Source organism: Ostrea edulis, chromosome 8 (assembly GCF_947568905.1).
Source record: "Ostrea edulis chromosome 8, xbOstEdul1.1, whole genome shotgun sequence".
Lineage (NCBI taxonomy): Eukaryota > Metazoa > Mollusca > Bivalvia > Ostreida > Ostreidae > Ostrea > Ostrea edulis.
This window is the reverse complement of record NC_079171.1, coordinates 1,001,752-1,020,471: the sequence shown is the minus strand read 5'-3', so window position 1 is coordinate 1,020,471 and position 18,720 is coordinate 1,001,752. Positions and strand designations below refer to the sequence as shown.

General features: G+C 36.1%; 1 protein-coding gene across 1 annotated transcript in view; it reads left to right on the top strand.

The window, feature by feature from the left end:
• The window catches only part of LOC125667654 (uncharacterized), a 35,935-nt gene that overhangs the window by 9,389 nt on the left and 7,826 nt on the right, over positions 1-18,720 (top strand). Inside the window, exons 2-8 of the mRNA XM_056147854.1 lie at positions 2,950-3,009; positions 4,095-4,163; positions 4,522-4,579; positions 5,610-5,659; positions 8,020-8,080; positions 14,617-14,725; positions 16,413-18,111. Coding sequence (XP_056003829.1) covers positions 16,446-18,111 — 1,666 coding nt within the window. The 5' untranslated portion in view covers positions 2,950-3,009; positions 4,095-4,163; positions 4,522-4,579; ... (2 more) ...; positions 14,617-14,725; positions 16,413-16,445. The remainder of the gene's footprint in view (positions 1-2,949; positions 3,010-4,094; positions 4,164-4,521; positions 4,580-5,609; positions 5,660-8,019; positions 8,081-14,616; positions 14,726-16,412; positions 18,112-18,720) is intronic.

The window sequence follows — 18,720 nt, the reverse complement described above, 5'->3', positions numbered from 1 at the left end:
CAAAATCTTCAGAAGCATACAATATTAACCTCCAAGTTAATCATTTTATAAACGTCCATAAGTGCGTTCGAGATCGAAGTTCCTGTTGTTTTGGTGCTCAGATCTTAGAGTCACAGGAGTTCGAAATTTTATCAATAAAGTCAATAAAATTCACTCGATTGACCAAGTCATGAGCTATAGTATAGTGTTATGAACTACTGTGTTAGAGTTGCGAATGACGAGAACATGTGAGCATAAACGTGCATGTTCTCAGACCACACTATTTGCAATTTTTGCACCTAGAACACGTTCTCATGATGTGTACTCGGTGTTCGGAATCGGCAGGAATTTGACAATTTGTGCACGTTCGAAGAACGGCGGTCTCGAACGCACTCCATGTGTTTGGAAGATCAGACTGTCTTAGTCATGCAAACACTTGACCATGCAGGTAATCAACCATAAGTTCAAACATGTAAGAGACTTAGACAAATATTGCTAAAAATCTTTACCAATTCAAGATTGATTTCCGGATTTTCACTAGTCCGTATGGACTAGTGCTATAGAGGGTTCACTAGTCCGACACGTTTTTTACTAGTCTCGGACTTACGGACATGAGTTAATTTCGAACCCTGATAAACTATATTAAATACGTGCATGCTTTTACTTTGTGAATGCAAGCGTGCATAATTTTCCAAACTGCAACTCGGCCATACGCATCTCTGATGCATTTTAGCGATTTTTTTAGTCCCCTACCCACGAAGTCGAAGAGGACTTTAGGTTTGCGCTCCATCCGTCTATCCAGTTTCTCGTACTTTTTTCTCTGTTCTTGAACATATTTATTATCTATTATTATATATTTGGTACATTGCTTTGCCTTAACAAGTTACAGATCAAGTTTAGATATAGTCCCGGTCCGTTGATTTTTCACTTCTAAAGTTATGGCCCTTGGACTTAGAAAAATAGCATGCATTATCAGTTTTACGACCTTTTTTGTTTGTGCTTGCAGATATTCATTTGATATTTTGGTACATTGCTTTGTCAAGTTACATATCAAGTTTGAATTTCATCTGAATCTAGAACTAGATACAAGTTCTACACTGTAGCTAAATTATTGATGATCACCTACATGTCACAGTTTATTGACTTGGTTAAAGACCTCAACCTAAATATAAATTTGTCTTTTCCTGATCTAGTCTCTACTCAAATAATAGTTGATTTCCAACCATTCCTATCCTGGTTCCCCAATTTTCCCTTTTACCATTCAACCTACATAATGAACTTTGAATATTTTTGTGGTACAGTAATTTTTGCAACCGGTAGGGGACTATGTATTGTCATGCAATACTCTCAGAGTGCTTGTTTTTCTACAGGTGACGATGAATTCTTTCTATCATGTTTTGTTTTTAGCTCAACTGAGCTGAAAGCTCTTGAAAGTGAGATTTTCTGATTACCTGTTGTCTGTCCGTTTATCTATAAACTTTTTACATTTTCTTTTATATTATTTCTTGTTTTTCTACAGGTGACGATGAATTCTTTCTATCATGTTTTGTTTTTAGCTCAACTGAGCTGAAAGCTCTTGAAAGTGAGATTTTCTGATTGCCTTTTGTCTGTCCGTTTATCTATAAACTTTTTACATTTTCTTTTATATCATTTCTTGTTTTTTCTACAGGTGACAATGAATTCTCTATATCACAGGGCTTTCAAAAGTAGCCGGTAGCCGGCGGATTTCCGCCGCCTATAGTAACATTAGGTGCCGGTTACTTTAGTGACAAAAATGTATGTCCAATGAAAAAAACTTTTATAAAACTTTAAACATCTTCCAAACTTTAGTAGACTCAGAAATCACAGCCGTATCAACCAGGATGTAAAAACGTGTTTACTTGCGCTAAATTTAGTTCAGGTAAATACCGACACCTGATTGGTCGTCTGTTGGTGTAGAAAATAATACGTCAATTGCAATAGTCGGAAAGCCTCGGATTTACCAATTCGTGACAACACAGACGAGAAGTTCCGAAAAATAACAAGTCCTGAACGTAAAAATCAATGATGTTGACGGAATGAAGAGAACAAATACCCTGTTCAGTTTCGGCTTTAAAAAGGCCAGAAGTGAAAGTGACACGAGTATGTGTTTTGTATAATATCAATCAACAATTTTAAAGCGAAAACAGAATTTAATCAGGAAAGATTTCAGACTTGCGATTCTTTTTAATTTGCAAATGCCCACGTGGTATTAAATAAAAATATAAAATAAGAATGTCACAAAGTCAAACTGAGTCCATTTTATTAAACTTCACTTGTTTTAATGATCAAGTTTTTGTGCATTAAACATGCAGTTTAGTTCATTTCAACAATACTTTCTGCATGTAGAAACTTTCTTACAAAACAATTCAGTCTTATAAACTTTCAGTACAAATGTAGAAATAAAAGTGAAAGTTTCTGTTCAAGCAAAGACACTTAAAAATTAATTGATACAGCATTGCAAAAAATAATTACATGTAGTTATCTTGATGCACTTTATTTTTCATTTTGCATCAAAATTAGTACTTTGCAATGTTGAATTTTTTAAGTCTTTGCAATGTTGAATTTTTTAAGTCTTTGCATGAACAGAATATTTCACATATGAAACAATAAACTCATGGCAAAAGTAAAAATTTCAGGCAAAAAAATGACAATTTCAAAGCTGCATTTAAGTGCCAGGAAACCGCCAGAATGCAGGATTTTGCGTCATTTACCCAAGAGCTTCTGGGGGCCTTGAGCAGACCCCCGGCCGTAAGGGCGTGCGATACGGCTGCGCCGGTCGCATTGGATCGCCTTCTACTTTTTCATTTCAGCCTCCTACTTTTAAATTTGTTGAAAGCCCTGATATCATATCTTGTTTTTCTACAGGTGACAATGAATTCTCTATATCATTTCTTGTTTGTTCTACGGGTGACAATGAATTCTCTATATCATTTCTTGTTTGTTCTACAGGTAACAATACTTAGATGTAGTGCAGGGCATCATAAAGGGAGAAGAAAGGATTGACATGTGGTAGTATAAACAGCTGTATCATTAATTCTTAGACATCATGATTCTAGAACAATTTAGAGGTCACCAGAACTGATAACTCAAGTGAGTTTTTATGATTTGTCATCAGCAAACTGTATCTGTAAATGTATCACATTTTTAGCTCACCTGAGCTGGAAACTCAAGTGAGATATTCTGATCACTTTTTGTGCACTGTCTGTCTGTTCGTCCGTATCCACAGTTTTCACCTATTCGATTTCTCCAGAACCGCTGTGACAGTATGAATTAAACTTGGTACAAATGATCCTTTGAGGAAGGCCCTTAGGGGAATCAAGTTGTTCAAAGGGCCAGTCATGATCCCTTCAAAATGGAGATAATCAAGAAAATGGAAAAATAGGATGGAGTCATTTGAAAATTTTCTCAAGAACCGTTGGGCCAGAAAAGTTGAAACTTACAAAAAGGCTTCCTGACGTATATAGCAAACAGCTTTGAAAACCTTCTCAAAGAGTACCGCTGCAGTGGCCGAGAGGTTAGAGCATTCGCCCCGCATTCGGTAGGCCAGGGTTCGAATCCCGGCCGCGACAGACCCAAGTCGTTAAAATGGGTAGCGATACTTTCATCGCCAAACATTAGGTGTGAATGTGACGGATCCTCAGATATGACCTTATAAACGGATGTCCCGTGTCACAGTAGGTGTGGCGCGCTAAATAACCCTCACTGCTCAATGGCCATAAGCGCAGAGCATAGGCTTAAATTTGAAGCCCTTCACCGGTCTTGGTGACTTCTCCATATGAGTGAAAAATTCTCGAGCGAGACGTTAAGCAAGATACAATCAATCAATTTTCTCAAGGACAAGAGAGCTCTGAATAGTACTGCCATGTTGATGTATGCAAGGACACCCAGGTAGTGTAGATTCAAATGTGATGAAATCAGTACCCCCAAATCCAGAACCCTGTGGATAGTGTGTGTTCACAATAGGGATCAAAGTTTTGGATGATAATATATATAGGAAAATATTCTTCTCAACAACAGTAAATCCATGATTAGTCATGATGACAAGACCGTACATTTCATACCATGGTTGTTGACCTTTTAACCTTGTATTTCAGTTATGTTGTAACATTTTGGGCAAGAAAAACAAAGAACAGCTGAACAAGAGCAGAGCCAAGGTAACTCGGGTGAGTGATTGTGGCTCACAGGCCTCTTGTTTTCTTCCCAGTCAACCATTGCAGTCTTTACATTGTTTTAACACATGCACTTCAGGCAGGTGTATCCATCGTTCGTTTGAATTGATTGTATCAAACAAAAATAGAAACATCACAGAAAAAAGTATAATGAAAGTAAATTTCTGTCTTGGCTTGTGAACTTGCAAGTTTCGCATCCGTTCTCCTAACTTTACCAGGCCCCGGGCACTAGACTCCTGAGACTTTTCAAAGACTGTTCTTGCATTGTAACTCTTTCTGTTGAATACGTTTCAATACAGTAACTGTATCACATACTAGTATGTGATGAACTGTGTATTTTTTGTTTCCACAGGTGATAACAGCTAAATATATCAGCATCACAAAGACCGAAGAACAGAAAACAGGCACTGGTAACAGTTGTAACATTGATATCAAAATATTATGAACCCAGAACAGGTTTAACATGTTTAAACTCACAGCTGAGTTTTGTGATCTCAGAACAGGTTTAACTTGTTTAAACTAACAGCTGAGTTTTGTGATCTCAGAACAGGTTCAATATGTTTAAACTCACAGCTGAGTTTTATGATATCAGTGTACTTAGGTCTGAACTTACATCCGAGTTTTCTTGATTAAAGTTTGTCATACCTGTCTTCTGTAAACTATTCACAACTTCTAATTCAATTGTTTACTTATCACAAGGCCAATATCAGTTAGAAATTCTATGTGATCTTTTCCAATCTTGCCACATGTTGGGGGGGGGGGGGCTGTTAATGGAAATTTGTTCAATACTTCCTATCTTCTTAAAGAGGTTAAATAAGTTGGAAATAATGAAAATAAGATAAGATATTGAAGATCATACATTATTTTCTGTCTTATTCAAGAATGGTTTTCTCTTATTGAAACCTCATCAATTTAAGGTCATAGTAGTGAGGGTTCTTTATCGTGCTAACGCCTACCATGACCTCCGTTTTAAGGTCATAGTAGTGAGGGTTCTATATCATGCTAATGCCTACCATGACCTCCGCTTTAAGGTCATACCCAATTTACCTCTAATTGTGGATGTGTGGTGAACAAACAGTCACTACCTCTCTTGTTAGACTCTTGTTCGACTCTTCAGTCTTTGGTTGTCTCAGTCACTACCTCTCTTGTTAGACTCTTCAGTCTTTGCTTGTCTCAGTTGTATGTGGACATTTTGAATTAATGGTCAGTATATCAATATATCACAAAATTACACAGGTCAAGTTTGTATTTGGGTCAAGTAAAAATATTTTGGTAGAGTCATGTCTCTTGGCATTAGAAGATTTCATTGTATAGCGCTCCACATTGACTCAAACAAACATTGTATGTATACTCACAATAATTCAAATTTATCTGAAGCTATAATTGTTCAATTTATAATAGAATCATGAACTTATTAACAACTTAGATTACTTTTAACAGAATCCTCAGGACAGCTGTGTGAAAGAGAAAAGGAAGATAAAAGCAGAGTGGTATTATAAGAGTTTCTTTATTACATGGATAATTTACCTGTATATTTAGGCCAATTCAACTTAATTAGTAGATTATCATCCAGGGTCACCAAAAAGTAGGGGGGGGGGAGGATTTAATTCTTTAATTTTTATTTTCTGAGAAAAATATTAATGACAAACAAGTTTTTGTCAACAGAAGTGCTTCATTTAATGCCAGATGGATATCAATCTATGCTTATTTCACAGACGAATTCCAGGTTAAGCTTAATTCAAAACACAATAAGATACCAAACTTCTTCAAGATTTACGCCTGTAAGAATGCAAGAAACCATATTCTTCATGTTGCTTTTCACGTTGCTATACCAAAAATGTAAAGAAGAAGTGTAAATACCTGATTTGGACATGAAAATTTTCAGGAAATCGCAAGTTTTGCAAAATTAAAAAAATCGGGGCAAGCCAATTTTAGAGGGGCGGGCGGGGATGATAATCTATCAATTAAGTTGAATTGGCCTTAACTCTGGATATGAATGACATGGAGTGTTTAAAGGAGGATATCAATGCAGCGATTTTTTTCTACCCACTGGTACTGGTACCGGTACCCATTCAATTGGGAAAAATAGCGTCAAAATCGAACAAATTGGGAATTTTCTACCAATGTATCGGCAAATGATTTTAGCTAAAAGAAAAGAAAAAAGAGAACAAATCAAGAAGTAATCATCTCTTTACAAACGTTAATATTTGCTCTTGTGAGACATAAGGAATCATCAAAGGCTCATTTTAGAATCGTCGTAGTTCTACAAAACACGCGCTCTGCCATGATCTGTACTTTCGCTTTAATACCGGAAGTGGACATTTTAGTTAACTTGTACAACGTTTCAGACTAAGTAAATATTACGATGTCAGCGGTCTATTTTTCAGCAAGTAAATTGGGAATTTTTTGTCTCAAATTTAATAATTTACCTGTACTGGTAACTCTGGATATGAATGACATGGAGTGTTTAAAGGAGGATATCAATGTCTATTCACAACTTGATAATATTGGCTATTTTAGGTCACCTGAGTCACTCGGGTGACCTATTGCTATTGTTCTCCGTGTATCGTCGTGTGTCATCTCTCAAAAATTTCAAATTTTGTATGAAGCATTATTGGGACAAGGGGGGCAGACATTGTAAATTTCAGGACTCCTGCACCCCTGTGGTGCATTATTTCATTTAAAGGATCAAACAATCAAACTTGTCAGATAGTGATGCTGTTTTGTTTGTTTGCTTTACATTGCTTAAAGAAATTCTCATTCATACTAAGTCATCATCAGCAGTAAATGAAGGACCACAAATTTAGACCTATACTTAGTGCTCAGGACTGTGGCAGTGAGGGTTCTTTAACATGTCTAGACCTATACTTAGTGCTCAGGACTGTGGCAGTGAGGGTTCTTTAACATGTCTAGACCTATACTTAGTGCTCAGGACTGTGACAGTGAGTGTTATTTAACATGCTCAGAGTACCTCTTGTTTAACATGTCGATGTCTGTCTTGACATGGAACCTCCATTTTTAAGGTCATATCTGAAAAAGCAGTAACTCTTACTTCTCAAGAGTATTTGACAAACAGTCATGGCCATAATGCAAACACGTTATTAGAAGGTAAAAAAATAATGCATGCAAGTTATCTTTTTGTTACTATGAGTTACCTCTCTTTGCTCCTGTTCTTTATCAAATACCGTGTGGTACTGTTGATAACTCAAATAGGTTATTTTTAATGATACCACATGATACTCTTAATTTTAGTTAACTTGTGTACGTTATTTTATTTCAACTCCTCTCACTTCTTCCATAAAGTTCTTGTACAATAAGACCTAAAAAGCAAACAATTGTAGTGAAAACAACACGTATTTTTGAAAATCTATTTTTTACCTCTGAATATATAACAAACAAATGAAGTTCAGAATTAGCCCCTGTAGATTAGGTTTAGATGTAAGAATCACCGTGTCTGTCTGTCTACACATCTATCTTCTGTCCGTCCCTCCCACTATGTATCTAGTGGACAACTTTGTAATAAGAAGAGAATAAAAAATCATACTTGTGACAAAAATTGCATACAAACAGATATATGCAATAATTGATTACAAAATCTGAAGCTCATTTGGTTCTTCGTGTTTAAAAGAATCACTCATCAACAGACAACACTTTCCTATATACATGTATGATACTCAGGTTACTGTTAATGCCCATGGGCCTCTTGTTAAGTTGAAGTTTGAATTTCAATGGAGTACATGATTAGCAGTGGGGTTGGTCAAGGTTTTGTTTTCTAAGAAAATGTTTCAGATCAAAGTGAATTGATCACCATGGTGATATTCAAATAAATGTTACCACTTGATGTTTTCAGGTTCACACTGGACTCCCATGAGGTCCTGCATTACTGAGGAAAGAAAGGTGATGTTAAAAAGGTAATGGTTCCTATATACACATACATCTACACAGAATTGTGTCTGTGTATTTTGATGTCAATGAAACCGTTTTTGGTCTGTCTGTCTGTCTGCAACTCATTGTTACCTTGAAATAACGGATTATGCAGTAGATTACATCATTTTCACTTTGATAAATAATTGAGTAAGTGAACTTGTTTTTAGCTCACCTGAGCTATTCTGATCACTTATTGTCGGTCGGTCTGCCCGTAAACTTTTCCCATTTTCATCTTCTTTTCCAGAACCACTGGACCAATTTCAATAAAACTTGGTACAAATCATTCATGGATGAAGGGGATTTAAGTTTATTCAAATGAAGGGCCATGTGTAACCTTAAAAAATGCAAAATAGGGTGGTGTTATTTAAAAATTTCCTTCTCAAGATCCACTGAGCCAGGAAAGTTCAAATTGATATTGCTGCTTTCTGACTTCATTTAGATTTAAAGGACACATCTCGTGTTTTCAAAGTATACAGAATTATATGCATTTTGTCTTCCTTATGCTTATAGAAATTAATTGTAATAGTTCGTTCACTGAAGTATTGCGATAATTAGCCACAATATGGACTGAAATCTAAGCCCCGATTTCAAAAAGCCTAGTTAATTAGATAGGTAGTCACGTGGTACAGTGACGTCATATGCGACCTTCGTCGATCAACTTGTTGTAATAGTAGTGTTAGATATTTTTAAAAACTCGGGTTTTAGGGGCCTAATTTATTTACCATGGATAACATTTATTTCGATGTTGACAAATTTCCCGAGTCTTATATCTTTTAGCCACCAGTGCATACAAATAGCGACCCAAATGTAGCGAGGAAAGCGAGTATGAAATCTGCATAAATTTGCGAGTAAATAATGTTTACATGGGATCACTGTCTAAACACTATTTGGTAATGCCATTTCTGTAAACAACTGTAATTAGCGTTGTTGCTTTTCTAAAATAAACAGAGCAATTATTATTAAATTTATTTTTGGAGAAGTTAGATAGGCCTAAATTATAATACGATTACGTACATGTAGCATTGACAACTAGGCCTACCGTCACGGGTGCATTTCGGGAAAAAATATATAATAAAAATGTTCAAAGTTATTGTGAAAATCACAATACTTTTAAATTATATTATTCAAGCTCAATTTTATTAATCATTATTTTTTGTTATCTACACATTGTTACTTAGGAAGTGGGAGCGCGGCGTGCTGTTGTTGTAAACACGTACGCGTTCCTTTAAAAAAAAAAAAAATGAAAGCATTATAATTCAATTCAAAGTTGGGAAATATCATATTTTATTATTTATAATTGAAAGTTCTATTATCTTTTATCTTTAAATTTCTTTTTTAAAACTACCAGTTGGTAGACACTGCTAGCAAAGTTCTGCCTATATGGTGTTACAAGGTGAAGGTCAGTTGGTGCGAGTGTGTATTGAATTTGAGAGCAGAACGGAAAGCATATGCGGTAGGCCTATATGTAACAGTGCGAAGCTTCGATAGAACCATTTTCTCGCAGTTTATATACGTCTTTGTCCAAGAGCTTGTTTGAAAAAGTATAGGGACAAATTCTACTGGGTTTTTTTTTATGGCAAAGTCGTTATGCCGACAAAAAATATTCACGTCTTGTCTCTCATACCTTCCTTCGAAAATTGAAAAAAACACAGTCCAAATCATCTCTACTGACAGCAAGTACACCCTTAAACGGCACACAACACCCCAATGCAGTGTTATTTACAAGCCGTTAATGTGATAATTGTTTGTTTGTCAATTAAATCTAATCTGTTTATGAAATGGCTAACAAATGTTTTCAAATCTTCTCGCTCGAGGTCGCATATGACGTCACAGATAATGGCGCGTAAAATATCGAAGAAAATATGCATATCGCAAGATTTGAATTTCATCGCAATCAAACTCGAAAACTACGCAAACTGTTTCTTTTAAAACACATGTTAAGTAGTTTTAGGCATGAAATGAATTAATTTTGCTGAAAAAATTAAAAAGTTTAAAAACACGAGATGTGTCCTTTAAGTTTGTGAAAATCATGTCCTCCCCTACCACTCCACCGCACCCGGGTATAGGTTGGGGCCACAATAGGGTCAAAGTTTTACATGCGAATATTTGGGGAAAATCTTTAAAAATCTTCTGATCTTTTCCTTATTTCTTAAGGATTAATGGAACAAAATTCAAATTTACATGAAGTCAGCATTTCGCAAATTCTATGGTCGTTATAACGATCTAGTTCGTCAATACAACCTCGCATTGGGTCAAATGCTGTCTGACGTGTTTCATACCGATTGTTAAGCCGTTCTTGGCACACTGATTTTGACTGCGGATAACTCCGTTTACCTGATCAGGATATGGGGCTCACGGCGGGTGTGACCGGTCAACAGGGGATGCTTACTCCTCCTAGGCACCTGATCCCACCTCTGGTGTGTCCAGGGGTCCGTGTTTGCCCAACTATCTAATTTGTATTGCTTGTAGGAGTTATGAGATTGATCACTGTTCGTTATCTTCACCTTGCATGAAAGCTTTCAGACATGGTAGATTCAATTTTTTGGGGAGGGGGGGGGGGCACGATAGGGGATCAAAGTTTTATGTACGAGTGAAAAAGGGACACTCTTTAAAAAGCTTCTTTTCAAAATCCCTAGGGCCAGAAAAGTGGAAATTTACATGACAGCTTCTTTACATGGAGTAGGTCCAAGTTTGTGCAATTCATAGGCTCCAGGGGTAGGGTGAGGCCAAAATAGGGCATCAAAGTTTTACATGCTGTTAGATACAGAGCTGCCAACCCTCACGATTTTGGTGTAAGGCTTACAATTTTAGGATCGAAAATTCGTCTTGCGATTTCACTATATATCTTCCGATTTTCGCCTATTTCACATTTCGAAAGTTTTAGAGCTGTCTGTCATTGGTTTTTACTTTTATAATAAACTAGCCATAGTCGTTACTACATTTGTTTGCATAGTCTATATATATATATATATATATATACAGAATCTCGATCATTTTAATGCTTTGAAATAAACAATATGGCAGCTGCTACTAAACATAAGACATGTGTTGATGGAAATAACAACAATACTCCCCCAAAGAAGAGCCAAAAATTCGAAGAAAAATATGCAAGTACTCTGTAAACATCTATTTGTTTCAAAGTCAGAAAGGAGGAGTTTGTATGATAAGTGTACAATCTGTTTGATAAACTTCAACATTTCTCACAGCGGGGAAAATGACATTGAAACACTTGCCAGAATAACTGACACAGTAACTGTAAAATTACATAATATAATAATGTAACACTATTTTTTACACGTCAAGTTTTAGAAAGTAAAATCAATAAAAGATGTATTTAATCTTTTGCATTTGTAAAATGCATAACAATTAGTATACAGTCTAAATTCATTAAATTTGGATTTGAAGTATGCCTAAAATTGCTCAGGTTACATATTTATTCATAAAAGATCTCCAGCAGAAGGGAGCCCAAGCTGCCCCCTGACCCCCGCCTTATTATTTTCCATTTCATAATGTTGGCAGCTCTGTAGATGGAAAAATCTTTAGAAATATTTCTTGAACTATTTAAGCTAGGGCTTTCATACTTTAGTATATAGATACTATAGATAGGGAGGGGGGGGTCAAAAAAATTTCATCGGAATAAACATTGATTAAAATATCTTTTAAAAATTCCAACACCTGAACAGCGGTAGGGCCAAGGTGACTCAGGTGAGAGATGTGGTCCATGGGCTTCTTGTTTTACCAATCAGCTGGTCAGACTGCTATAAAAAAATAACAAAAGAATACAAATGTTAACGAGGGTCGATCCTCATGTGACTTATTAATATTAATGGTTGAAAGTAGGAAAAAATGTATTTATTTCCACTCAATATACATGTATTCAAATTTATTTAATAACCAAAGAAAATGTTCATGCTGCCACCGTTTTAAAGATGTCAGATATACTAAAACAGAAATATATGTTAACACAAGAAAATCACACTTTTTTGTGATACAGAATAATCAAAATAGATAAAAACTTGTGAAAATGACAAATTTTAAATGTCAACAGTTTAAAAAAACAAACTGCTAATTAATAAATATGTATAAATGAATTGTGGATATTGGGGAAACCTTGTATAATAGGCATGCAGTAAAAGAAATACCAGGATAGGAGTTACTGCCCTTGACAACAGTTTTAGCTCGCATGAGATCAAAGCTCAAGTGAGTTTTTCTGATTACCAAGTGAGCTTTTCTGATCACCTGAATCCCGTGGTGACCCAAGTTAGAATACGTCCTTGGCACCCCCTTGCTTGTCGTAAGAGGTGACTAAATAGGGTGGCCCTTCGGATAAGACCACAAAAACTAAGGTCTCGTGTCACAGCAAATGTGACACAATAAAGATCCCTCCCTGCTCAAAGACCATAAGCGCCGAGCATAGGCCTACAATTTTGCAGCCCTTCACCAGCAGTGGTGACATCTCCATATGAATGAAATATTTTCGAGAGGAACGTTAAACAATATTCAATCAATTAATCTGATCGCCTGTAGTCCATTGTCTGTTTGTCCGTCTGTTTGTAAAAGTTTTACATTTTCCACTTCTTCTCCAGAACCACAGCACCAATTACTGTATTACCAAACTTGGCCAAAAGTATCCTTGGTTGAAGGGCTTTCAACTTTGGTCAAATGAAGGGTCTCGCCCAATTCAAATCGGAGATAATCACATAAATGCAAAAATAGGATGGGGGTCACTTAAAAATCTTCTTCTCAAATACCACGGGGCCAGAAGAGCTGCAATTTACATGAAAGCTTCATGACATAGTACAGATTAAAGTTTGATAGAATCATGGCTACTGGTGGTAGGATGGGGCCATAATAGGGGATCAAAGTTTTACATACAAATTTTTTGAAAATCTTCTCCAGAACCACTAGGATAGAAAAGTACAGATTTACATGACATCTTCCCGACATAGTGCAGATTCAGGTTTGTTAAATTGATGGCTCCCCGGGGGTAGGATGGGACCACAATGGGGTATCAAAATTTTGGATACAAATATATAGGGAAAATCTTTAAAGATTTTCTCAATAACCATTTGGCCAGAAAAGCTGAGATTGATGTGAAAGCTTCCTGACATAGTGCAGATTCAAGGTTAACAAAACCATGGTCCCTGGGGGTTGGATGGGGCCACAATAGGGGATCAAAGTTTTACACATAAATATAAAGGGAAATCTTTAAAAAAAATTCTTCTCAAGAACTACTGGGCCAGAAAAGTGGAAATTTACCTGAAAGCTTCCTGACATAATGCAGAATTATGTTTGTTAAAATCATGCCCCCCACCCCACCCCCCACCCAGCGGTAGGATGGGGCCACAATAGGTTTAAAAGATTTGTATACAAATATATAGGAAAAATATCGTTTTAAAAATACTTCTTAAGAACTAATAGGACAAAGAAGTTTACATTTACATGAAAGCTTCCTGACATAGTGCAAATTCAAGTTTGTAAAATTCATGGTCTCCGGGGATCAAAGTTTTACATACAAGTATATAGGGGAATTCTTCTGCAGAATCACTGGGCCATAAAAGTTTACATTTACATGAAAGCTTCCTGACATAATGCAGATTCACGTTTGTAAAATTCATGGCCCCCGGGAGTAGGTTGGGGCCTCATTAGGGATTTAAATTTTATATGTGAATATATAGGAAAAAGCTTTAAATATGAGCCAAGGTGACTCGGGTGAGCGATGTGGCCCATGGGCTTCTTGTTTTAGATTATAAATTATTGTTTATCTATGGAAAATATCACTTTTTCAGTATCAACAGTTTACCAATTTTTGTGCAAAGTTTAATTTGATAAAGATTTTGCAAAAACCCATGATATCACATGAGGATCAATCAAATTTAAATAATCTGTGTTAATCTACCTGAGTCAATGTACACCGGGTCATTACTAATCCTATCTGTGTTAATCTACCTGAGTCAATGTACACCGGGTCATTACTTATCCTATCTGTGTTAATCTACCCGAGTCAATGTACACCGGGTCATTACTTATCCTATCCATACTCTTACTGTCAGTGAAATGAAACATATCAGTTATTTATATAATGGTCATTGCGTCTAACATTAAAAGATGTGAAGAAACTGTGCATGTTGAGATTTTATCTACGTATCGATAATTTAGAGATACACTTCAAAAACTGTAAATTTCACAATGAAACCAGGAAAGTTGATGTGTATGATTAAGGTCAAGGTCATTAATGAAGATCACAGTCAAATTAGCAAATATTGAACGTAGCCATACTTGGGGGCATAGAGTTTCAAAAACACATTAAACTTGTTGTTCTTGTGGGGGAAAATAATTCTATGATTTAATTCAGTTTTTTCTACTCCTTGAGTTCAAAATTCATATGAAAATATTTTATTCAAAGCTTGTCTGTCAAACACATTTAACTTGTTCTTCTTGTAAAAAAAAAAAAATACAATGCTGTATTTAACTTCTCAGTGTTTCACTCCTTGTAACTTTTTCATATTTCCTCCTTCAGCATCAGTTTTGACCACACAGAGTATCCTTAAGTAGGGGGACTCAACATTAATCAAAATCTGACTTCCTGTTTTGACGGAGGATTGGACCATCAACAAGTTACTGTATAGGTTTGTATATTATGTTGTACATGCAGATTTCTTAACAGTCAAGAAGACTTACAATTATACATTTATTGACTGGGTCCGAGAACAACATCTGTTTTGTTTGATTCAAGAATGGAATATGATGTGTTGTCTGAATGTGTAGGCAACATATTGTTCAAAGATCAAACTAAACTGCTGTTGTCCAAAGGACATTTTTAAGTCACCTGAGTCACTCGGGTGACCTACTGTTGAAGATCTGCAGCCATCGCCGTGCGTTAGCAATTGCGTAGTTTTTAATTTATGAATAAATTCCATTCCAATTCTTTTCAAATTAAAACTGATAGAAATTGACAAATTTTGACAAATTTTCTCCTCTGCAAATGCACAACTGTAATGAAATCTAAATGCATAGTAATGTAAAGCAGGAAGGCCTGTACCAAAATTGTACATTTCTTGAGTAAAGTTTTTGTCTCCAGGTTGGGGCTCTACTTGGCATATAATGTTTATGTGTAAGGCATTTAAATAGCACATCTTAAGGTTACTGATACAACATTGAAACTAAATATTAAAGTATTTAACAGGAGCCCTTTACCCAAATTGTAAATTCCATGATCTCAGGGATATGGGTTTTGGTTCCATACTGTATGTCGATTATGAGATTGCGTTTAATTTTGCTGATGCTGTATAAAAACTAAATGCAAATTTAGAAAAAGCAAAAGGGGATGTACGGGGTTCTGACTCATGGCCGGGTCCCAATCAGTCATGTAATGTTAAATGTAACATGTAAAGCCTTCCGTCATTATTAATACTTACAGGGACATTTGTGTATTAAGAACACATCATGTTTTACACTGCTGCTGAGTATTAGAATTTAGCTTAGATATTCAGAATAGGAAAAACACATAGATATTATATCTCTAGGTCAAAGGTCAACAAGAGTCTTGCTACTTCAGACATATGAATTATTAGGCCCGACTGTAGATCAGATATCTATAATAACAACAAAGTACTAGTAACAAATGAAATCATTTTACAGATTATACAATCATCTTAAGACATTTAGTGTATACAGTTGTCTAGGGACAGGTCTTGATCATTGTTGTCCCACTATCAGTGTTCTAAGCTGATCAGTCACATCTCTGTATCAGCAAGGTGACTCAGGTGAGCGTTGTGGACCATGAGCATGGAAGTACATGTGTTTGATTAGGCCGAAAGTAATCATTGCTTTGTTTCCACTAATACAACCAACTCTAAATTATACCCCTACCCTAGAAGTTTTTTGACATGTTCTCCAAAAAATTATTGTAAAAAAAAAAAAAGTGAGATGACCCTGGTAATAATAAAGTTTATGATTTGATAATATCAAAGCATATTCAACAGCTGTATCTATAATGAAAAATGAGCCCCTTGTTTTCAGTATGTCAATAGATCTGCTAATTGAATGGAAATTGTGATCAGAATTCAGAACATCTTCTTGTCTTGGATTTAAGTTTAACAAATATAATTCATTTCCTACCAAGTTACTCTAATTTTGACTGAATATTAGTGGAAACACAACCATTTATATTTTTGGCCTTAGCATTCAAGAAATGTACATGTCAAAAACAGGTCAATTGCAATCAGTGTGTGAAATATGTAGATCACTTGAATGTGTGAAATAAATGTATATTGTGAATAGGTTGATATTTACATGTCAGTTTAATTATTGTAGATTGTGTTCCTAAAGACCCAGACCCTCCACATCATGGACACACTAGGACTCAGCACTCAGCTAAAAGTACGACAATGTTCTCAATGTCAGGGGGACACTGATTTTTACTGTAACACATGTAAACGTGATCTGTGTTTACAGTGTAAAGAGAAACATGTCATTGATCTACATACCAAACACCATGATGTTGTGATTTACCGTGAGAGGTTTAACTACATCCCCAGACAAGAGATCTGTGTCAGACATCCAGACAGGTTCTATGAAATGTTCTGTCAGTCGTGTGAACTTTCTGTCTGTTTCCGATGTTTAGAGCACCGAAAACACCAAATACTGGACATTAGAACAGCCTATCAAACAAAGCGACAACAACACCGAGAAATCATTGACAACATCAGAAGTGAGACTCTCTATAACTGTCGTGTTCTCCTGGCAGGAATCCAAACTGATATCCAAACTTGTCCCCCACAAATCTGTCACCGTCAATCACAGATGTCAACAAAAGCCCAGAGACTGAAGGATCTGATTGACACTGCGGTATGTGATGTTAAAACAAGATACCGAGGTTTATTGATTGATAGAATACAACAACAGAAGAGAAAAATGAACAGACACCTCACCCACATACAGAACTATGAAGACAAATATGAACAATCAGCAAACAGAGCGGTACAATTCCTCTTGTTTATAAAGACCAGTCGTGTCCCCCAGATAAAGGACACCCCTAATCTTCCACAACACCTGCTGCTGTCCCAGACTGAGGGATTCAACATGGAGGATGTCAGTCAGTTATTGAGGGGAATCCCAGAAATCCAAATGACAACAGGAAAACGACAAGTAGGAATAGACGAGTGTGTGAAACTGATGTCCACACCTGTATTACACACGTCTGTCTGTGTGACAGGTGTTAGTGGTGTGTTACACATATCTCGCGTGATCTCAGACAAGGTCTGGGTCTCTGATTTTAACACTCTCATCTTGACAGACACAACAGGAGACACTATACACCGTGTGGCAGATATAACAACATCATTGTTTACAGGAGGAGTACACACAGTGAACAGTTCTGGTGAACTGATTTATATAGACAGTGATGATAACATCAACAAACTGTCTGTGAACAATCAAACAGTCACCACACAGATAGAGTATACATCACCATGGGAACCACGGTGTGTGTACTGCTCCCCGTCCACTGGAGATCTGATGGTCGGGATGTGGAACTATAAAACAGGCAAGGTAACCCGGTACAACAGTAGTGGTCAACACATCCTGACCATACAACACGACAACAAACGTCACACGCTGTATAGTGATCCTCTCTATATCACAGAGAACACTAACAGTGATATTATTGTGTCTGACTGGATTACATATAATCGTGGTGCTGTAGTGGTGACAGAGTGCGGGGGGAGACATCGATTCTCCTACACAGGACCTCCATCAGGATCATCACTAAATCCAGTAGGAATCTGTACAGACGCGCTGTCACACATCCTGGTGTGTGATGTTAACACCAACACAGTACAGATGATTGACAAGGACGGTCACTTCCTGTCTCTGTTACTGACACCACAACACGGGAGAAACAGACCATGGAGCCTGAACTATGATGATAAAACTCACCTTCTCTGGGTCGGATCAGTCAAAACCAACACAGTGTCTGTATATAGATATCTACAGAGGAGGTACTCTCTGACTGGTAAGTACTAGTAGTACTGTAGTTTATTGTACTATATCAGTCAGTATAAATAACATCAAATTCTACACAGGAATCCATTATAAATTATTGTTATGCTATGACATTGTTATGATAGTGATGTTTTAAAAAATGTACAGTGTAGGTTATGATTAGAGGTCATATCTAATTTTAATTAGTGTGGCTATAATTAGAGGTGTTGATTAGTTTGAATTACGAGGTGGGTTATAATCATAATAATTAGAACTAGTGATTAATTTTAATTACAATATGGGTTATATCTAGGGGAGGAGTTAAGTTTTCATTACAAGTTGGTTATAATTATAGGTAATGTTTAGTTTTCATTACAGCATGTACAATGTGTGTTATAATTAGAGCTAGCGATTTATTCTGATTGCATTGTGGGCTATAATTAGAACTAGGGATTAATTCTAATTACAATTTGAGTTATAATTAGAGCTAGGAATTGATTTAAATTACAAATTGGGTTATGCTTGGAGGAGTTCTGTTTTATTTGCAAATTAGGTTATGATTAGAGGTAATATTTAATGTTGAATACAATGTCGGATTTAACTAGAACTAGTAATTGATTTTAATTACAACATGGGTTAT